General features: G+C 40.5%; 1 protein-coding gene across 1 annotated transcript; it reads right to left on the bottom strand.

Moving 5' to 3' along the window:
- Positions 1-830: 830 nt before the first annotated feature.
- LOC149080926 (uncharacterized) lies at positions 831-1,609 on the bottom strand. The gene has a single exon (XM_089237297.1). The coding sequence runs from the start codon at positions 1,481-1,483 to the stop codon at positions 974-976; it is 510 nt and encodes a 169-aa protein (XP_089093423.1). The 5' UTR covers positions 1,484-1,609; the 3' UTR covers positions 831-973.
- Between the last annotated feature and the right edge of the window lie 12,687 nt (positions 1,610-14,296).

Genomic DNA, 14,296 nt, shown 5'->3' with positions numbered 1-14,296 from the left:
GCTCTGGAATTCTGCCACGGGCCACTTAAGCGATCTGCAAATATGCCGCTTAGTTTAGTTTTAAAAAATTAGGTTTGAGGCAGCTTGCAATATCAAATAACCGGAGGGCCCCGGGTTGGAGGCCCTCCCAAATCGCGGGTTATACCCGCGGGATGAACATATATGGCTTAGAGGGTGGGTCGCAATGAATTACTTAAAGAGGAAATTAATAAATTAGCCTTCGAATAGCATTTAAATTAACAGAAAATAATTATAATATATAAAGGTATTTTCTTCTTATATAAATTTAAAATTTTTTTAAATATGTCTTGCATCAAAAATAAATAAATTTTTGATAGTCTTTGAGGGGGGGGCTGCCCCACCCCCGCTTATGTCTCTGTTCGCAATATGATTTAGGAAGTAGGAGCAGAACTAACGATATTTCCCTGACGAGGGGGCGGATCAAAAATGTGCTGACGTAACATTAGAACGGCCCCTAATGCACCTTTTAGAGCTAAACTTAGCATAAAGCCGAGTCTTAGTTTCGGGGAAACACGATAGAGTCGAATACAACCTTGGCTACACCTAATTGTTTGCGGGCATCAAGGTGACGATGCCCGTTTTTAAGCGGAAGTGAATTCGAATACCATTTTAACTGCATCAAAGAATTTCTAATTAAAAACAGTTAAATTGCGTTTTTCTGTTACGTTATTAGATACGTCGAATGTTCTTACCTCCTTCGCGGACTACCCCATACGGATAGCCGAGCACCGCATAATGACGTCGTTTCCAGTAAACAACGACAAAGAAAAAAAAAGACGACCACAAATGACGAAATCAACTCATTATGCTATTGGGAAACATTCTATTTCATTGCTATTAATTGGATACAGCGATTGAGCTCAGCAGGTTATTGCCAGGAAGAAAAAAGAAATAACGTCGGTACATCATCGTCAGCCATCATTGGTTGTAGGAAGCGGATCCAAGACAAATGTCATTTTCCGAACCACCCACCGAATCCTCCGAACATCCGATCCATACTCTTACCGAAATCGTCCATGTCCGCATCGAATCTCTTGCCGGTTTCCTTCTGGTCGTAGACGGCTTTGAAGTACTGGTTCCTCAAGTTGCACACGTCTCGGTCTCTGGAGCTCGTCGTCAGCGGACGTCCGCGGAACACCAGGACGTTGTCGGAACCGCACTGGAACCAATCCGAGTTGTCCCTGGTACATTTGATCCCTCTCCTGGACGACGTGGTGCAGGAGAATCCGCTTTCGGTACCTTGGTAGCTGTTGGAAGACATGCCTACGTCGATGCTAAAATCCTGGTCACGGCACCAGTCGACCAGTTCGCGGGCGCATGCCCCCGGATCCCTGATGGAGCCCGGCCTGTATCCGTACGGTAAATCTCTCCTGGCGCACGATATCTGAACGTTCCCGATCGCTATTAACAAAGACGCTATAACCAGCATGAAGCGGTATGTGAGGTTACCGCTGGTGACCATCGTGCCTGGAATACTTGTGAGTAAATTGTGAGCGGTGTTTGTGGATGATGAAAAAAAACTGCACCTGCATCCAATATCCTACGAGATAAGCTACTTTTCCCCGAGGACCTCAAGTAAGATATAATAACAAAGCCTTTCAGACAAAGAAAGACTCCATTATTTACGTAACAATAGGCTTTATACGAGAAAGAAAAATGACGTCCGACACACACACACACACACATTGCATGTGGTGGTTGGTGGTCATTGAAATCTGCGCAATAAATCTAAGATAGGAAAGATCAATTTATGTGACAAAGAACAAAATACACATTTCTCATAAATTTCTCTCCCACAATCGTGACGCCATTTTATATAATAAATACAAGAACTTTCACCGTTTTCTGAAACACGAATTTCTACCATTTTTATATTTTTCTTCCCTCCTTATGCATATTACGTCTGCTGCGCAACAACTCAGCACAATAGTCACTACTTAGATATAGACAGTGTAATCTCTTCATCCTCCAAGGAAATCACAAATCTTGGGATTATATTTTGCTAGTGTTTGATCAGCTCTTTCGTGTCCGTATATACGGTACTCTTTTCTTTTTCTGGTATAAAAACCCTCGTTTCTTATTACTTCCTCCCTTTCATGATGAGATGGAGGGTTTCCCCGATAGAGAATGTTAAGCCGAGGAATTGTTGCCATGGGTTGCCATACTTGACCTTGAGACGATTGTCGAATTCGTCGATAAATCTATCACCGTTTCTGTTTCCAGAAGCCAGTCGAAACTTTTCATTTGGTTTTTCTTTATGTCCTCTGGGAGTGTCCACGTTTCTTTCAAATTCTGAACAATGGCAGCATTATTCTGGGATCAACGTATATTCAGAGGCATATTTATGGTTTTACCGCCCAGAGCTGGACCTAGTCATCAATCCGGTGTGAAAACAGTTTTGCGGTCCTCTTCAATATTACAGTCGAATACCATTATAGCGGAAATCTCGTTCTAACAAACACTTTTTCAATCTCGTAGATACGTTTATATAGGAACAATGCAAAAACCTGGAATTCCTTTATAACGAACCGACTTCTCCGGTCTCTTGGAGTTCATTATAACGGGATTGGACTGTACAAGATAGCTGTTGTAGGGGGTTAGGACCAGAGGTTAATACTGTATCTTTTGCTCCGTACAACCACTGATGTTTAATTTAGGGGTACCCCGTTAAAAGTCTTGGAATTTGGATCCGTCAAAAAAAAACCTTTACAAAGAAGGTTCCAGAAAGCAAAGCAAGGCCGTCTTAACACTTGGGGTAGTACAGGTTGGTTAATTCTGTACTACCCTATGTGTTAAGATGTGTTCGCCTGCTCACGTAAACGAGACATGCGAAAAAGGAAATAACGTCTAATACATGAAATAAGGTTTTGAATCGTGTTGGCTTGGCTTCAAGTCTAGGATGACGGACCCACATTTCATTTCGTGAGGGCGCGTGGCTCTGTCAAGACCATATTGCCTCCTCACTAACTCGGTCAAAAATCACGGCATCATTCAAGAACAGGAGGGGCCACGATTCATTTTCGTATGTGTGTCTGTTACATCGACGTATTTTTCCACTAATTGATCAAGAAAATTTTGTTCTGGCTTTTTAAAGCAGTTATCATAAAATATTATACGTAGTCAATGCAATAAAATCCAGTTTTATGGCCCCTAATATTTTTCGGCTCGGTGCGATCGCACCCTTCGCTTGTGGGTATATATAACACGAATTTTGCCGCAACTCCCTCATTCCAGTTTGATTTTCTTAACTACTCATTTCTCGAATTAGCCTTCCCTGAACAAAATCCACCGGCTAACCCCGCCCCGTTACTATGCCTGTATCTCTAAGTCACTGTTTTGATCAATCCTATTCTTGCATGACTCCCACGTCACTAAGTAGGGCTCATAGATTGGGATTTTAGGAGAGCCCCCAAGCCAGACTTCCCACAAACCCTTCTGTAGTTAGTTTATAGAATGGGGAGGGGGGGGGGCGAAACCAGACTGTAATTGTCTGGGGCCATGTTAGCCCCACCCTTGTGAGGAGCCCATGCATACTTGCTTACAGTGTTTTGGGCTTTTGCACGCCTCCCGCAAGAGTGGGGTTGACATGGCTAAAGCCCTGGATGATTACAATCATTTTTTTTTTTTCATGCTATAAATTAACTATAGAAAGGCCCCGTGAAAAGTCTGGCTTAGCGATCCGCCAAATATCTTAACCTTAATATCTTAATCTTAAATACCCTTAACCTAAGGGGTACTGCTCCAGGATGTGGGGGGCCATGGGCTCTCACATGCTTGCAGACACTGTAGGTCACTCTTTTGATACTTTACTAAACTGGTCCCTCGCTCTCCAGGCCATTCTTTTGGCCATTCACATGCTTTTACCAGGGCAGTCTTAAAAACATCATGGACCCTCATGGTCCCCACATCCTGTATCGGGGCCCCTAGGCTGAGGTCTTTTGCGGGACCCTCGGTCAGATTTAACGGGTCCCTTCTGTAGTTAATTTATAGCGTGAAAAAGCAAAAAATGATGATAATCGTCCCGGGCTCTAGGGCTAGAGCCCTGTCAGCGCCCCCATGTGGGGGCCATGTGGACCCTCCCGGGCCAAGCTGTTTTTCTGAAGCCCTTCCTGGTAATTTCCGGGAAATTTTAACCATATCCGGTTTTTGTGAGACCCACCTACCTGTTTCCTTTCCCCTGTTATGTACAAGCATGTAGTACAACTTATTCAACCTTAGAATAGAAGTTTCGTCCTCCTCATCACAGAAATGAAAAAAAAAAAAACAGTTTTTTTTATACGGTTGCAACAAAGGATTGTGGTGATGAGAAATAAGGAAAGAAAACACATAGACTTGTCTGAATTTGTTCCACTGGCGTTTGGACGCAATATTACGCCCTTGATCTCAAAGTGGTTAAACCTGTCCAACCTTTTTTCTTCTATGAAGCTAGGCTTTCTTCAATTGCAAAATAAAGGAGATAGAAAAAAGTATTCTGTTGAGAAATCAGCTTTGCAAAATATCTGGACTTGTCGTTGCTAAAGTAAAAGGCTTTAAGAAGGCGAGATAGCTCGTTAGTGACATTTAGAGGGTTAAAGAAAGTGGGGGGGGGGGGAATCGTCGGATATCACGTGACTTTTTTTTCGTTCATTTTCAGAAATTAAATATGTATTATCACGAAGCTTGATGGAGGAGGACGGTACAATTAATTACATTCATGTATTATCAGTGATAATTTATCACTATTAAACTTCTCTCTGATAGTACAAGTAAGTTTTTGCAGGTCATGGGCCTCCCTCCATTGGACCATATTTGCTTCTCGTTAATTAAGCCCCCCCCCCAACTCCCATTCAATAGCGAGACCCTTTCTACTTATCGAACTAAATTTAATCAAAACCAAATAAAATATATCTATGAACCCCCGATCGAGGCACGGAACCAGAAGGTAGGTGGTCATCTCTCTTGAGAGCCGAATTAATTGGCCCAAACAAAGTGATGGCCTCCGTATTTAGCTGAAAGTAACAGCTTACATATTTGCACTTGAAAATCACAGTTACTAGATCTCAGCGTGTAGCCCCGTATGGATATGCAGCACCTGGTCATTACAGCCCATGTATTAAGATGATCCTGATTCTACGGATGGGGGCGCACACCGGTTAGGATCGACTAGACAAGACAGCTACAGACAAGCTTAGTCATTGTTCAAGGGAACATTAGTTTTTCTGGATATTATGCTGAGCTGAACTCGGAAAGAAAAGTCATCTTGTCTCCCCCGGGACTCGAACCCAGATCCTCTTGCACACCGGGCAAGCATGCTACCATCTACACCACTAGAGACATGACCCTGCCCTCCTTATTTCACGCCCTGTGACTTTCCTTTCCGAGTTCACCTCGGCATAATATCCAGAAAATAAATGTTTCCTTGATATCTTGGGCTGAGAAAAAGCCATCTATCTCTCTTAGCCATTGTTTTTTACGTTGATTTGTATGGCGCAACCCACACTGGTTAGTCAGACAAATCGAAACGTTGTCATACAAATCAACGTGAACAAAAAATGACTAAGCTTGTCTAACGTTAGTCACTATCTTGTCGCGTCTTACCGGCGTTGCGCCAAGCCTAAAAATAGCCACATATCTTTTAACCGCCATATTTCACTTGAAAGCTTTATTTATTTATAGCCCCCTCCCTCCTTCACTCCATGTCGTAGCTTTCCCTTTCATCTGATTTTCACCCGTGGCCCCTTAGAATATCCCGTAACGGCAGGGGGGGGGGGGCATATCGCCCCACGTTGAGAACCGCTGACTTATGATGTGCATTGCCGTATGTTTTCTATGGAAATTAAGTTATGGAACTTAAAGTGCACTTAAAAGCACTTGAAAGTGACTTGAATGCCTTACCTGAACGTGTCCACACATTAAACAAGATTTCAAAAGAAAAACACCAGATACACATAAAGGAATTTATGCTTCAGAATTCGTGAACAGCAGAGAAATTCATATTGATGAATTCCACATGGTAAATTAGAGCCCGAGTTCACGACATAGTGTTGAGGTGAGTTCGTTACTCGCTATTTCCCGAACAATCGTGAAGCACTTCCGATGTTATCGAACGGAAAACGTCTGCGGAACATATTGCTCAAATTAAGGTCTAGATTGTTCATTTCTGTTCCCAGTTTCTTCATGGACTTATCGAGCGCCCACAGTTGCTTCTTTTGGTTCTGGAGCGCCCGGAAGTACCCGTTCCTCGCCCAGCAAACATCCCTGTCATCAATGTAGGGTGCCAGCTCCTTCCCGTTGAACAACATGACGTTACCGAGAACGCAGCTGAACGATTTCGACGGTCCGAAGCTGCATTTAATGCCTCCCGATTCGGGATTGACGCAAGACACGGAGATTGTGGGTTGAGTTCCTTGGTACGAGAACATGGAACCTTTGCTGAGGGCTGGAAGGTCGAGGCTCCGACACCATTCGATCAGATCCTGAGCGCATGCGCGAGGATCTTGTTTCAGGATGGTGCGCATATCAAAACGTTTCGTATGGACAGCGGTTGAAATACTTACGGCCATGAGTGCCAATGCGATCGAAAGAAGGAACGTCACAGCGGGTCCAGGAGACATTTTGGAGCACGAACGAAGTAAAACTTGACTGAATGACAGGGTAGATATAGCACGTATTTCGACAGAACAATCAAGTACTTGTGAAGGAAATCGTCGAAGAAAGAAAGCTCGAAAGAAGAAAAACGAATGTGTGTGGCGTGTGATCGGTCGTGAAACGTTGCGCATTAAGCGACATTTTTGCAAAAATCCCACGAGAGAGAGAGATATTAATTACGGATTTTCCCACAGACAACACGTGTTCCAGAGAGGAATTATGTAACGTGCAAAAACATTGGTTTTGTAATTATTTCGCTACTGACTTTTCTCGAATACAGAATGATTTCTATATTTTTTGGTCTGATTCCTTTTTTCACATACACTTTTCGAAACAATCGGAGATCAATATGCACTCAGAATTGGTTATAAAGACCTTGATTGTTACAGCACCTTGGATATAAAATCATTAAGCAGTTGTTCAAGCCGATTCTGATACAGAATTGGGCTCTTAAATTTTCGGGTATCAAGTACCCACATAGAAATACTAGGAAGTTCGGGTGCCCGAAATGGAAGTGCGTAAGAAGAACGCTTTGCGTATACCCCGAAATGGGTAAAAAGCGTGCGTTTCTTTTGGAATGCGAGGAAATATTTTGAAGTGTTGCGAGGATCTTTCGCATCCTTAGATAATTAGTGGGATAGTGCGTGGCCCCTAAATATGTGGGGAAAGTTTGTGTATTCCTAAATATGCGAGGAAAGCTTTGTGTGTCCCTAAACGTGCGTGGGGGGTTTATGTATGCGCGAGCATAAGTAGGAAGCTTATTCATCCGTAAATTTAAGACGAAAGCTTGTATATGTCTAAATATACGAGAAAAACACTTGTGTATCCCTAAGTATGCGAATACCTATAGGAAGCTTGTGTATGCCTAAATATGTGGATATGCGTGGAAAAGCTTGCGTTTCCCTAAATATCTATGAAAAAACTTATGTGTCTCGCTAAATTTTTGAGTATCTCTGGAAATGCCGGGGAGGCATATGAGCTCTCCCCACTAAAAATGTGTACTGTACTTGCGTGCCAATGGAAATTCGCGTGGAGTACGAGTACTTATAGAAATGAGTGGAAGGCTTCCGTGCCCTTGAAATGCGTGGGAAACTTTCATATGCCTGGAAAAGAGTAGGAGGGTTGCGTACCCCTCGAAATGTGTGAAGCATGCGTGTTCTCAAAATGAGTAGGGACCTCATTCTGGGCTCCGGACCCTTGGCCAAGGAACTTCTTACCTACTGAACTTTTCTCTAGTACGGGTTCTATTCGGGGCCGTTTCAACATCTTGGGCCGTCGGGAAGAATGATGGGTCTGGGGCCTCTTACTAAGCTGGAAGTGACAACTTATGATCAGGATGCATAGGTAGCAGGGCGTATGGCATTTTACTGGGGAACCGTTGATCCTAGAAGGCGAAAATCCAATCAGAAAAAAAGTTTCCAAATAACGTTTAGTACTCAGATACGTTATTCGTGTTTCAAGGGGTTGTATAGTTATTAATAAGTGAGTGTATAAAAAGTTAATTGTTTTTTTTAATAACTACACATTGCAACTACCCTTGCAACACGAATGACATATCTGAGTACTACTCGGAAACCTTTTGGAACCATTGGAAACGTTTAAACATTTGGGAAAAAGAATGGAAAAATGCCTCTAGGATCGACGGATCACCAGTAAAATGTGATACGCACAGGGCCGTCCTAAGAGCATCATGCGCCTCCGAGCCAAGTGGTTTTTCTGAGGCCCTACCTTGTAAATTCTAGATAATTTCAACAGAATCTCATTTTTGTGAAGCGCCTCTTCTCCTGAGGCCCCGGGTCATGCCAGGGTGCGCCCATGGGTTGAGACAGCACTGGATACGCCCTGTTGGCCAATGTACCCTGTATAAATATTAGCATACTTACTCATTACATCGTGTTGGCCCCTGTAGATCTGAGATGCCCGGGATCATGCATTCTGGTTTTTGGGCAGCATTCCATTCCAGTTCTGGTTTTATGGGCAGCCTGCTGAATTCTGCTGAATTCTCACACTTTTTCTCCTACCATATTTCATTCCAAGCTAGCTTTGTTTCTAGATTTTCAACCCCCCCCCCCCTCCCACAACGCTTCACCCTTTTACTGAATTTTCACCGGTGCCCCTCCCGCTTCCCAGAATGTCTCAGGACCCCATAGTGGCAATATATTTCTCAAGTTGAGAACCAAGGTTTTGTACAATCATGAACTATGGGGCTCCGAAAGCCTGTCTATTGTAGGGATCATCGAAACTTTCAGACATTGCGAGCCAAAAAAAAATTCTTTGAAGCCCAAGGGCCAACAAGTCCAACAACGGTATGTGGATTAACGCAGTGGCGTCGTAGCGGGTCAACCCAACGGAGCCAAGGCCTCCGAGTCTCTGTGGCGGAGAGAAGCATGGGTAATGAATTACTGTTCATTAATACTAATGAATATAGGAATTATATGACCACAATTATACATATATATAAAAATGTCTCATATTTATGTACTATTTGCTAGCATGCAAATTATTTCCCATTTGGTAATTTTTGTCGCACCACAGTCATTTTCTGCATACGAAGGCTAATTAGACCGGGACCTACAACTTATTGCCGATTCCGAACGCCAGGCTTGTTTTTTTTTATACTCGTCGAGAGGTTAGTGCGCTAACCCCTCGATGGGGGACTCCCTGCGGTAGCAATTTTTTCTGTGGTCATGTCTCCGTTTTTGTTGTACCCCTGTGTCAAGAAAGTTTTCTGACGAGGACGAACCGGGTATCGAACTCGCGACTCCTCTAAACATCCGTTGGTACTTTAGGTGAGTATTTGCCATTTGTTTGTATTTTTTCCAGTCCGCAAATTATTACTCCTATTTTTTTTATATATAATTTTGTCCACTCTGAATTGTTCCTCTTGTTTATGAACGCTTCAATTTTTTTTCCCTCCTCTTCAATTTCTTCCCGGTTTGCAGAGAATTTTGTCCAATTTCCGCCAGCCCGTAAAATTTTTCAACACTGCAGTCGGCCCCGCGTAATCGGATAAACGGATACCCCGCCTAAACGAATACAATCCTGAGGCACCAAAATTTCTTCCATGGAGACGATGTTAAAGTTCCCCGCTTAATATTATCATTTCAACGACTTTTCCCCGCCTAATCAATTATTACACTTTTAAACGTCAACTGTTGATACACATCAATCACTATACACATAATGATTTTATTGTACGAAAACATTTGAAATTAATGGACAATATTTTATTTAGTTAAGATAAACACATTTGATGAATTAGGGATTTTCCTCCATCTAGCCTCCAATACGTAAATATAATTATTCAAATTTTCTAAATTAAATGATTATATGTACCCTATACATACTCTGCTAAGCCAATAGAAGGCGCTAAATTTCCTGATGGAAAATAACAAATCTTAGGTATTGTGATCATTCTAATTAAGTATACAACCTCTGACAATAAAGTTCGGTGAATGAAGTCAGAACGGCCGATCATCCGTTCAGTCAACCGGCAACACTGGCGAAGCAAAATGCTGCACATGCGTAGACCGTTGCCGCCCCTAACATTTAACATCTGCCGCCACCGTTGTTCAGTTGAGCGTCGTTTGTGTTCCGTGAAAGACTTGTTTTACAAAGTGCTTGTTTAGTGCGTTGGTTCTTAACTGAGAACAGGAAAATGGACAGGAAAATCCACAAGGAATTTCTACCTGAGGGAACGACGACGAATGCTGCAAGGTACATTGATATTTTGACCCGTTTCATGAAACGTCTACGCAGGGTACGACCTCGGTACGCACAACAAGGTTCATGGTTTCTTGTTCACGACAATGCTCGCCCTCACACAGCCAATATCATCAAACAGTTCCTGGCAAAAAAGGGAGGTGGTGCAAATTGAACATCCACCATACTCGCCAGATCTCAATCCTCCAGACTTCTTCCTATTCCCACGACTCAAACTCGCTTTGAAAGAAAAGAGATTTGACGATATTCCTGACATCCAACGAAAGGTGACGAGGCTTTTGAACTCCATCCCAAAAGAAGACTTGTTTCCAGGACTGTATAGGAGATCTCAGCGGTGCATAGTAATGGGAGGTGACTATTTCGAAGGACAGTAAGGTAACTTTCGTTAACATTTCATCTACGTTAATGTTACAGGACTATTCACCGAACTTTCTTGTCAGCGGTTGTAAATTTCATTTAGTTTTTGATGTCTGATTTATTCGAAGAGCTTCATCAGTTTTCAATATACAAACTATACCAACGTTGTAAAATGACAAATATTATATATTCGCTTAATCGGATATCGTGTGCTGGAATCGTTGATATCCGATTGAGCGGGGCCGACTGTATTTCCACTGGTTGTAAAAAAGTTGAAAAAAGCTGTATATAGGATGCCGGGCTTTATAACGGGTGTATTGCATTTGATTATATATATTTTTTTTTTAAAAAAGAAAAGGTCTTGGAAACGTCAACTTCGGTTACAACGACACAAATACAACAATATCTCCAATGCCGTTACAAACGAATTTGGCCATGCTTAAAAAATTCGATCCTATTATTGTTGGAAGGAAAATCTAGAATTTATTGCGTTATGGATGGAAAGACGTATGTAAATAATACGTCACATACGCGCACTGAGACATAATCACCCATTTCCGTATTATTTCGAGGCGCACGGGCTCTTAAATAGTCGGATTATACATAATATAAAAAATGAAAGAGGGAGATAACAGAATAGAGCCGAACGCTCGCTCAGCGGCGAAGCACTTGATTGTTTTTGGAAGACATCTATCTGCGCTTTTTCTGTGAGTGTTGCTTTTAGGTATTAGTCACATTCCTGTGGGAATATTCTAGAATTGACACAGACTAGCTGGCATTAGAGAAAGAGAAGAGAGATCATTTATTGTGTGTTGCAGCGCTCTAACTGTCGCTTTTTCTGCTTAAAAACATTCCCAACTCCTACGAAACTGACCATTTCCCCGCCTCGTTTGCCTTCGTTAAATATTGCCATGGCTATGAGGAATACCTTACCGTACCTGATAACGTTTGCGATGATGATGATGATGAAGTTCATCGATGCCTATCCTACGTACAATGGTTACGATGACGCCACACCGAAGCGGGACCCGTCCGCTTGTGCTAAAGACTTGATCGATTGGTGCCGAGGTCAAGACTTCGGTATCGACCGTGGTGTGTCCAGGATTGCCTACCAGGGTACCGAATCGATGTTCTCGGTCGCTTGCTCGACTTCTGGTTCCAGGGGTGTCGAGTGCAACATCGGGGGAACGAGTTGGTTCAGCTGTCGTCCCGATAACTCGCTGATTTTCGATGGGAAGCCTCTGTTCTCGAATACCAAGGACCGTGAGGTGTGTACCGCGAGGAACGCCTATTTCAAGGCCTTGCACGACCAGAAGGTGCAGGAGGAGAATTTCAGAGTAGGCATGAAGAGCTTCAGGTCCAACATGGATAATTTCCAGCACCAGATGAACAATTGGTCTCAGCAGATGAACAATTGGTCTCAGCGGATGAGTGGGATGTTCAGCAATGGTTTCCCGTTCAACATGTACTAAAGATTTCGATCGTTTCCGATTGTTTTTAGAGACGAACAAGACTAGGTACTGAATAATGATTATGACATGGCTTGATGATTATCATGTAATATGTTACGAATATTACACGTTTATCTTTCACGTGTATACCGAATACATGTTATTTGTGTGTTTCTTGATTTTATATTTTGAATCTTTAGCCAAGTAAACATGCCTGCAACATGAAATTAACCTTCTTGATAAAGGTAAGTTTCTAAGCATCACAATTTTTAGTCTGTTGTCAGAAGTATTGAAAGTATGAATTCTTAATTAATGAAAGTATAAATTTCTTAATTAATGAAAGTATAAATTTCTTAATTAATGAAAGTATAAATTTCTTAATTAATGAAAGTATGAATTTATTAATTAATGAAAGTATAAATTTCTTAATTAATGAAAGTAAAAATTTAGGAATCAATGAAATTGAAAAAAAAATACTTTCTCTGTGTAATCGGTATATTAATGAGAAAAATAGTTTCTGAATTGATGAAATCCATCATTAATGAAAAGGTAATATTTTCCCATAATTAGTAATCGTTTTATTAACAAAGGCAATTGTTTTAGAATAAAAGAAAGTAAAAATTTCAGAATGAATGAAATTAAATGTAGGCCTATATACATTATCTCTGAATTTATAATCGGTCCATAAATGAAGTAAATATACTATCAGAATTATTTAACATTCTATTAATAAAAGAAATAATTTCAGAATGAATGAAATCAAAAATTCGGAATAAGGGAAAGTGGAATTTCAGAATTAACGAATTTAAAAATATATATATTTCCTCAGAATTGTTAATAGTTGGTCTCTTAATGAGTGAAACAATTTTATAATTAATGGAATTCATAATAACCAAAAAGAAGATATTTTCTCAGAAATGATAACCAGTTTTCCTAACGAGAGAAATATTTTCAAAATCAACAAAATACAAATTTTAGAATTAACAAAAGAGAGATAACTTTTGGAGAGATAATTAAGAAATAATTTTAAAATTCGCAGAAGAGAGAATTTTAGAATCGGCGAAAGTTCCGAATTAATGATTGAAATATTTTTTTAGACTTGCGGAAATTCAGAATTAATACAAGAAATGATTTCAGAGGAAATTGTTTTTAAAAATGTTGACATAAATAATTTTAAACAATGAAAATCCATTAATTCAGAATTGACATAAAATCAAAAACATAAAAAAATTACAGAATTGATGAAATTTCAAAAATAATATTTAGTTTTTTAAATTTATTTATTTATTTATACAATATTGTTGGCCCTGGCCGTCTAAACAAGAGAATGCGATTGGAAATGACAAAGATAATGTTTGATATTGGACAAAAAACTAGTGATAGTGGGAGATTGGACAATAGAGCTTGGGAATTTGTTCCAATTCACCAATGGTATGAGGAGAGAAGCTATATTTAAAGCAGTCAGTGGAAGCAAAAATATGTTTTATTTTAAGGGAATGGTCGAGTCTTCCAGAGATGTAGGATGGTTTGTCTAAGATGCCAGAAGTATCTAAGGTGGCCATGGGAAATTTTATACAACAATTCTCATCGAGAAATGAAACGAAGAGTAGAGAGAGGGGGAGATGTGATGTTCGTTTTTGAGTACGGAGAATCAATGAAAGAAATAATTTCGTAATCAATGAAAGAAATAATTTCGTAATCAATGAAAGAAATAATTTCGTAATCAATGAAAGAAATAATTTCGTAATCAATGAAAGAAATAATTTCGTAATCAATGAAAGAAATAATTTCGTAATCAATGAAAGAAATAATTTCGTAATCAATGAAAGAAATAATTTCGTAATCAATGAAAGACAAAATTACAGAACATAAAATACTATTTCCAGACTTTATGAAATCTGAACGCGCATGCGCGATATGTGAGCAGGTGGTTTTCAGTAAAGTGTATCTCCGGCGTTTACTTTGTCAACTTATCGCCAAAAGCGTATAATATATCTATATACACTGCTCAAAACAATTAGGGGAGCACATGGTTTTAACAAAATTACGCAAAGATGTATACCGATAAGTAACATGAAATGAATCATCCATAATTTAAAGCCTAGCAGGAAACGGAA

Source organism: Pholcus phalangioides, unplaced genomic scaffold, assembly GCF_987345545.1.
Source record: "Pholcus phalangioides strain wild (caught in Gottingen) unplaced genomic scaffold, Ppha-v1.0 ptg000010l_1, whole genome shotgun sequence".
In the NCBI taxonomy this organism is placed as follows: Eukaryota; Metazoa; Arthropoda; class Arachnida; order Araneae; family Pholcidae; genus Pholcus; species Pholcus phalangioides.
Note: the sequence above shows the minus strand (reverse complement) of the source record. Positions and strands in the feature narration are given on the sequence as shown.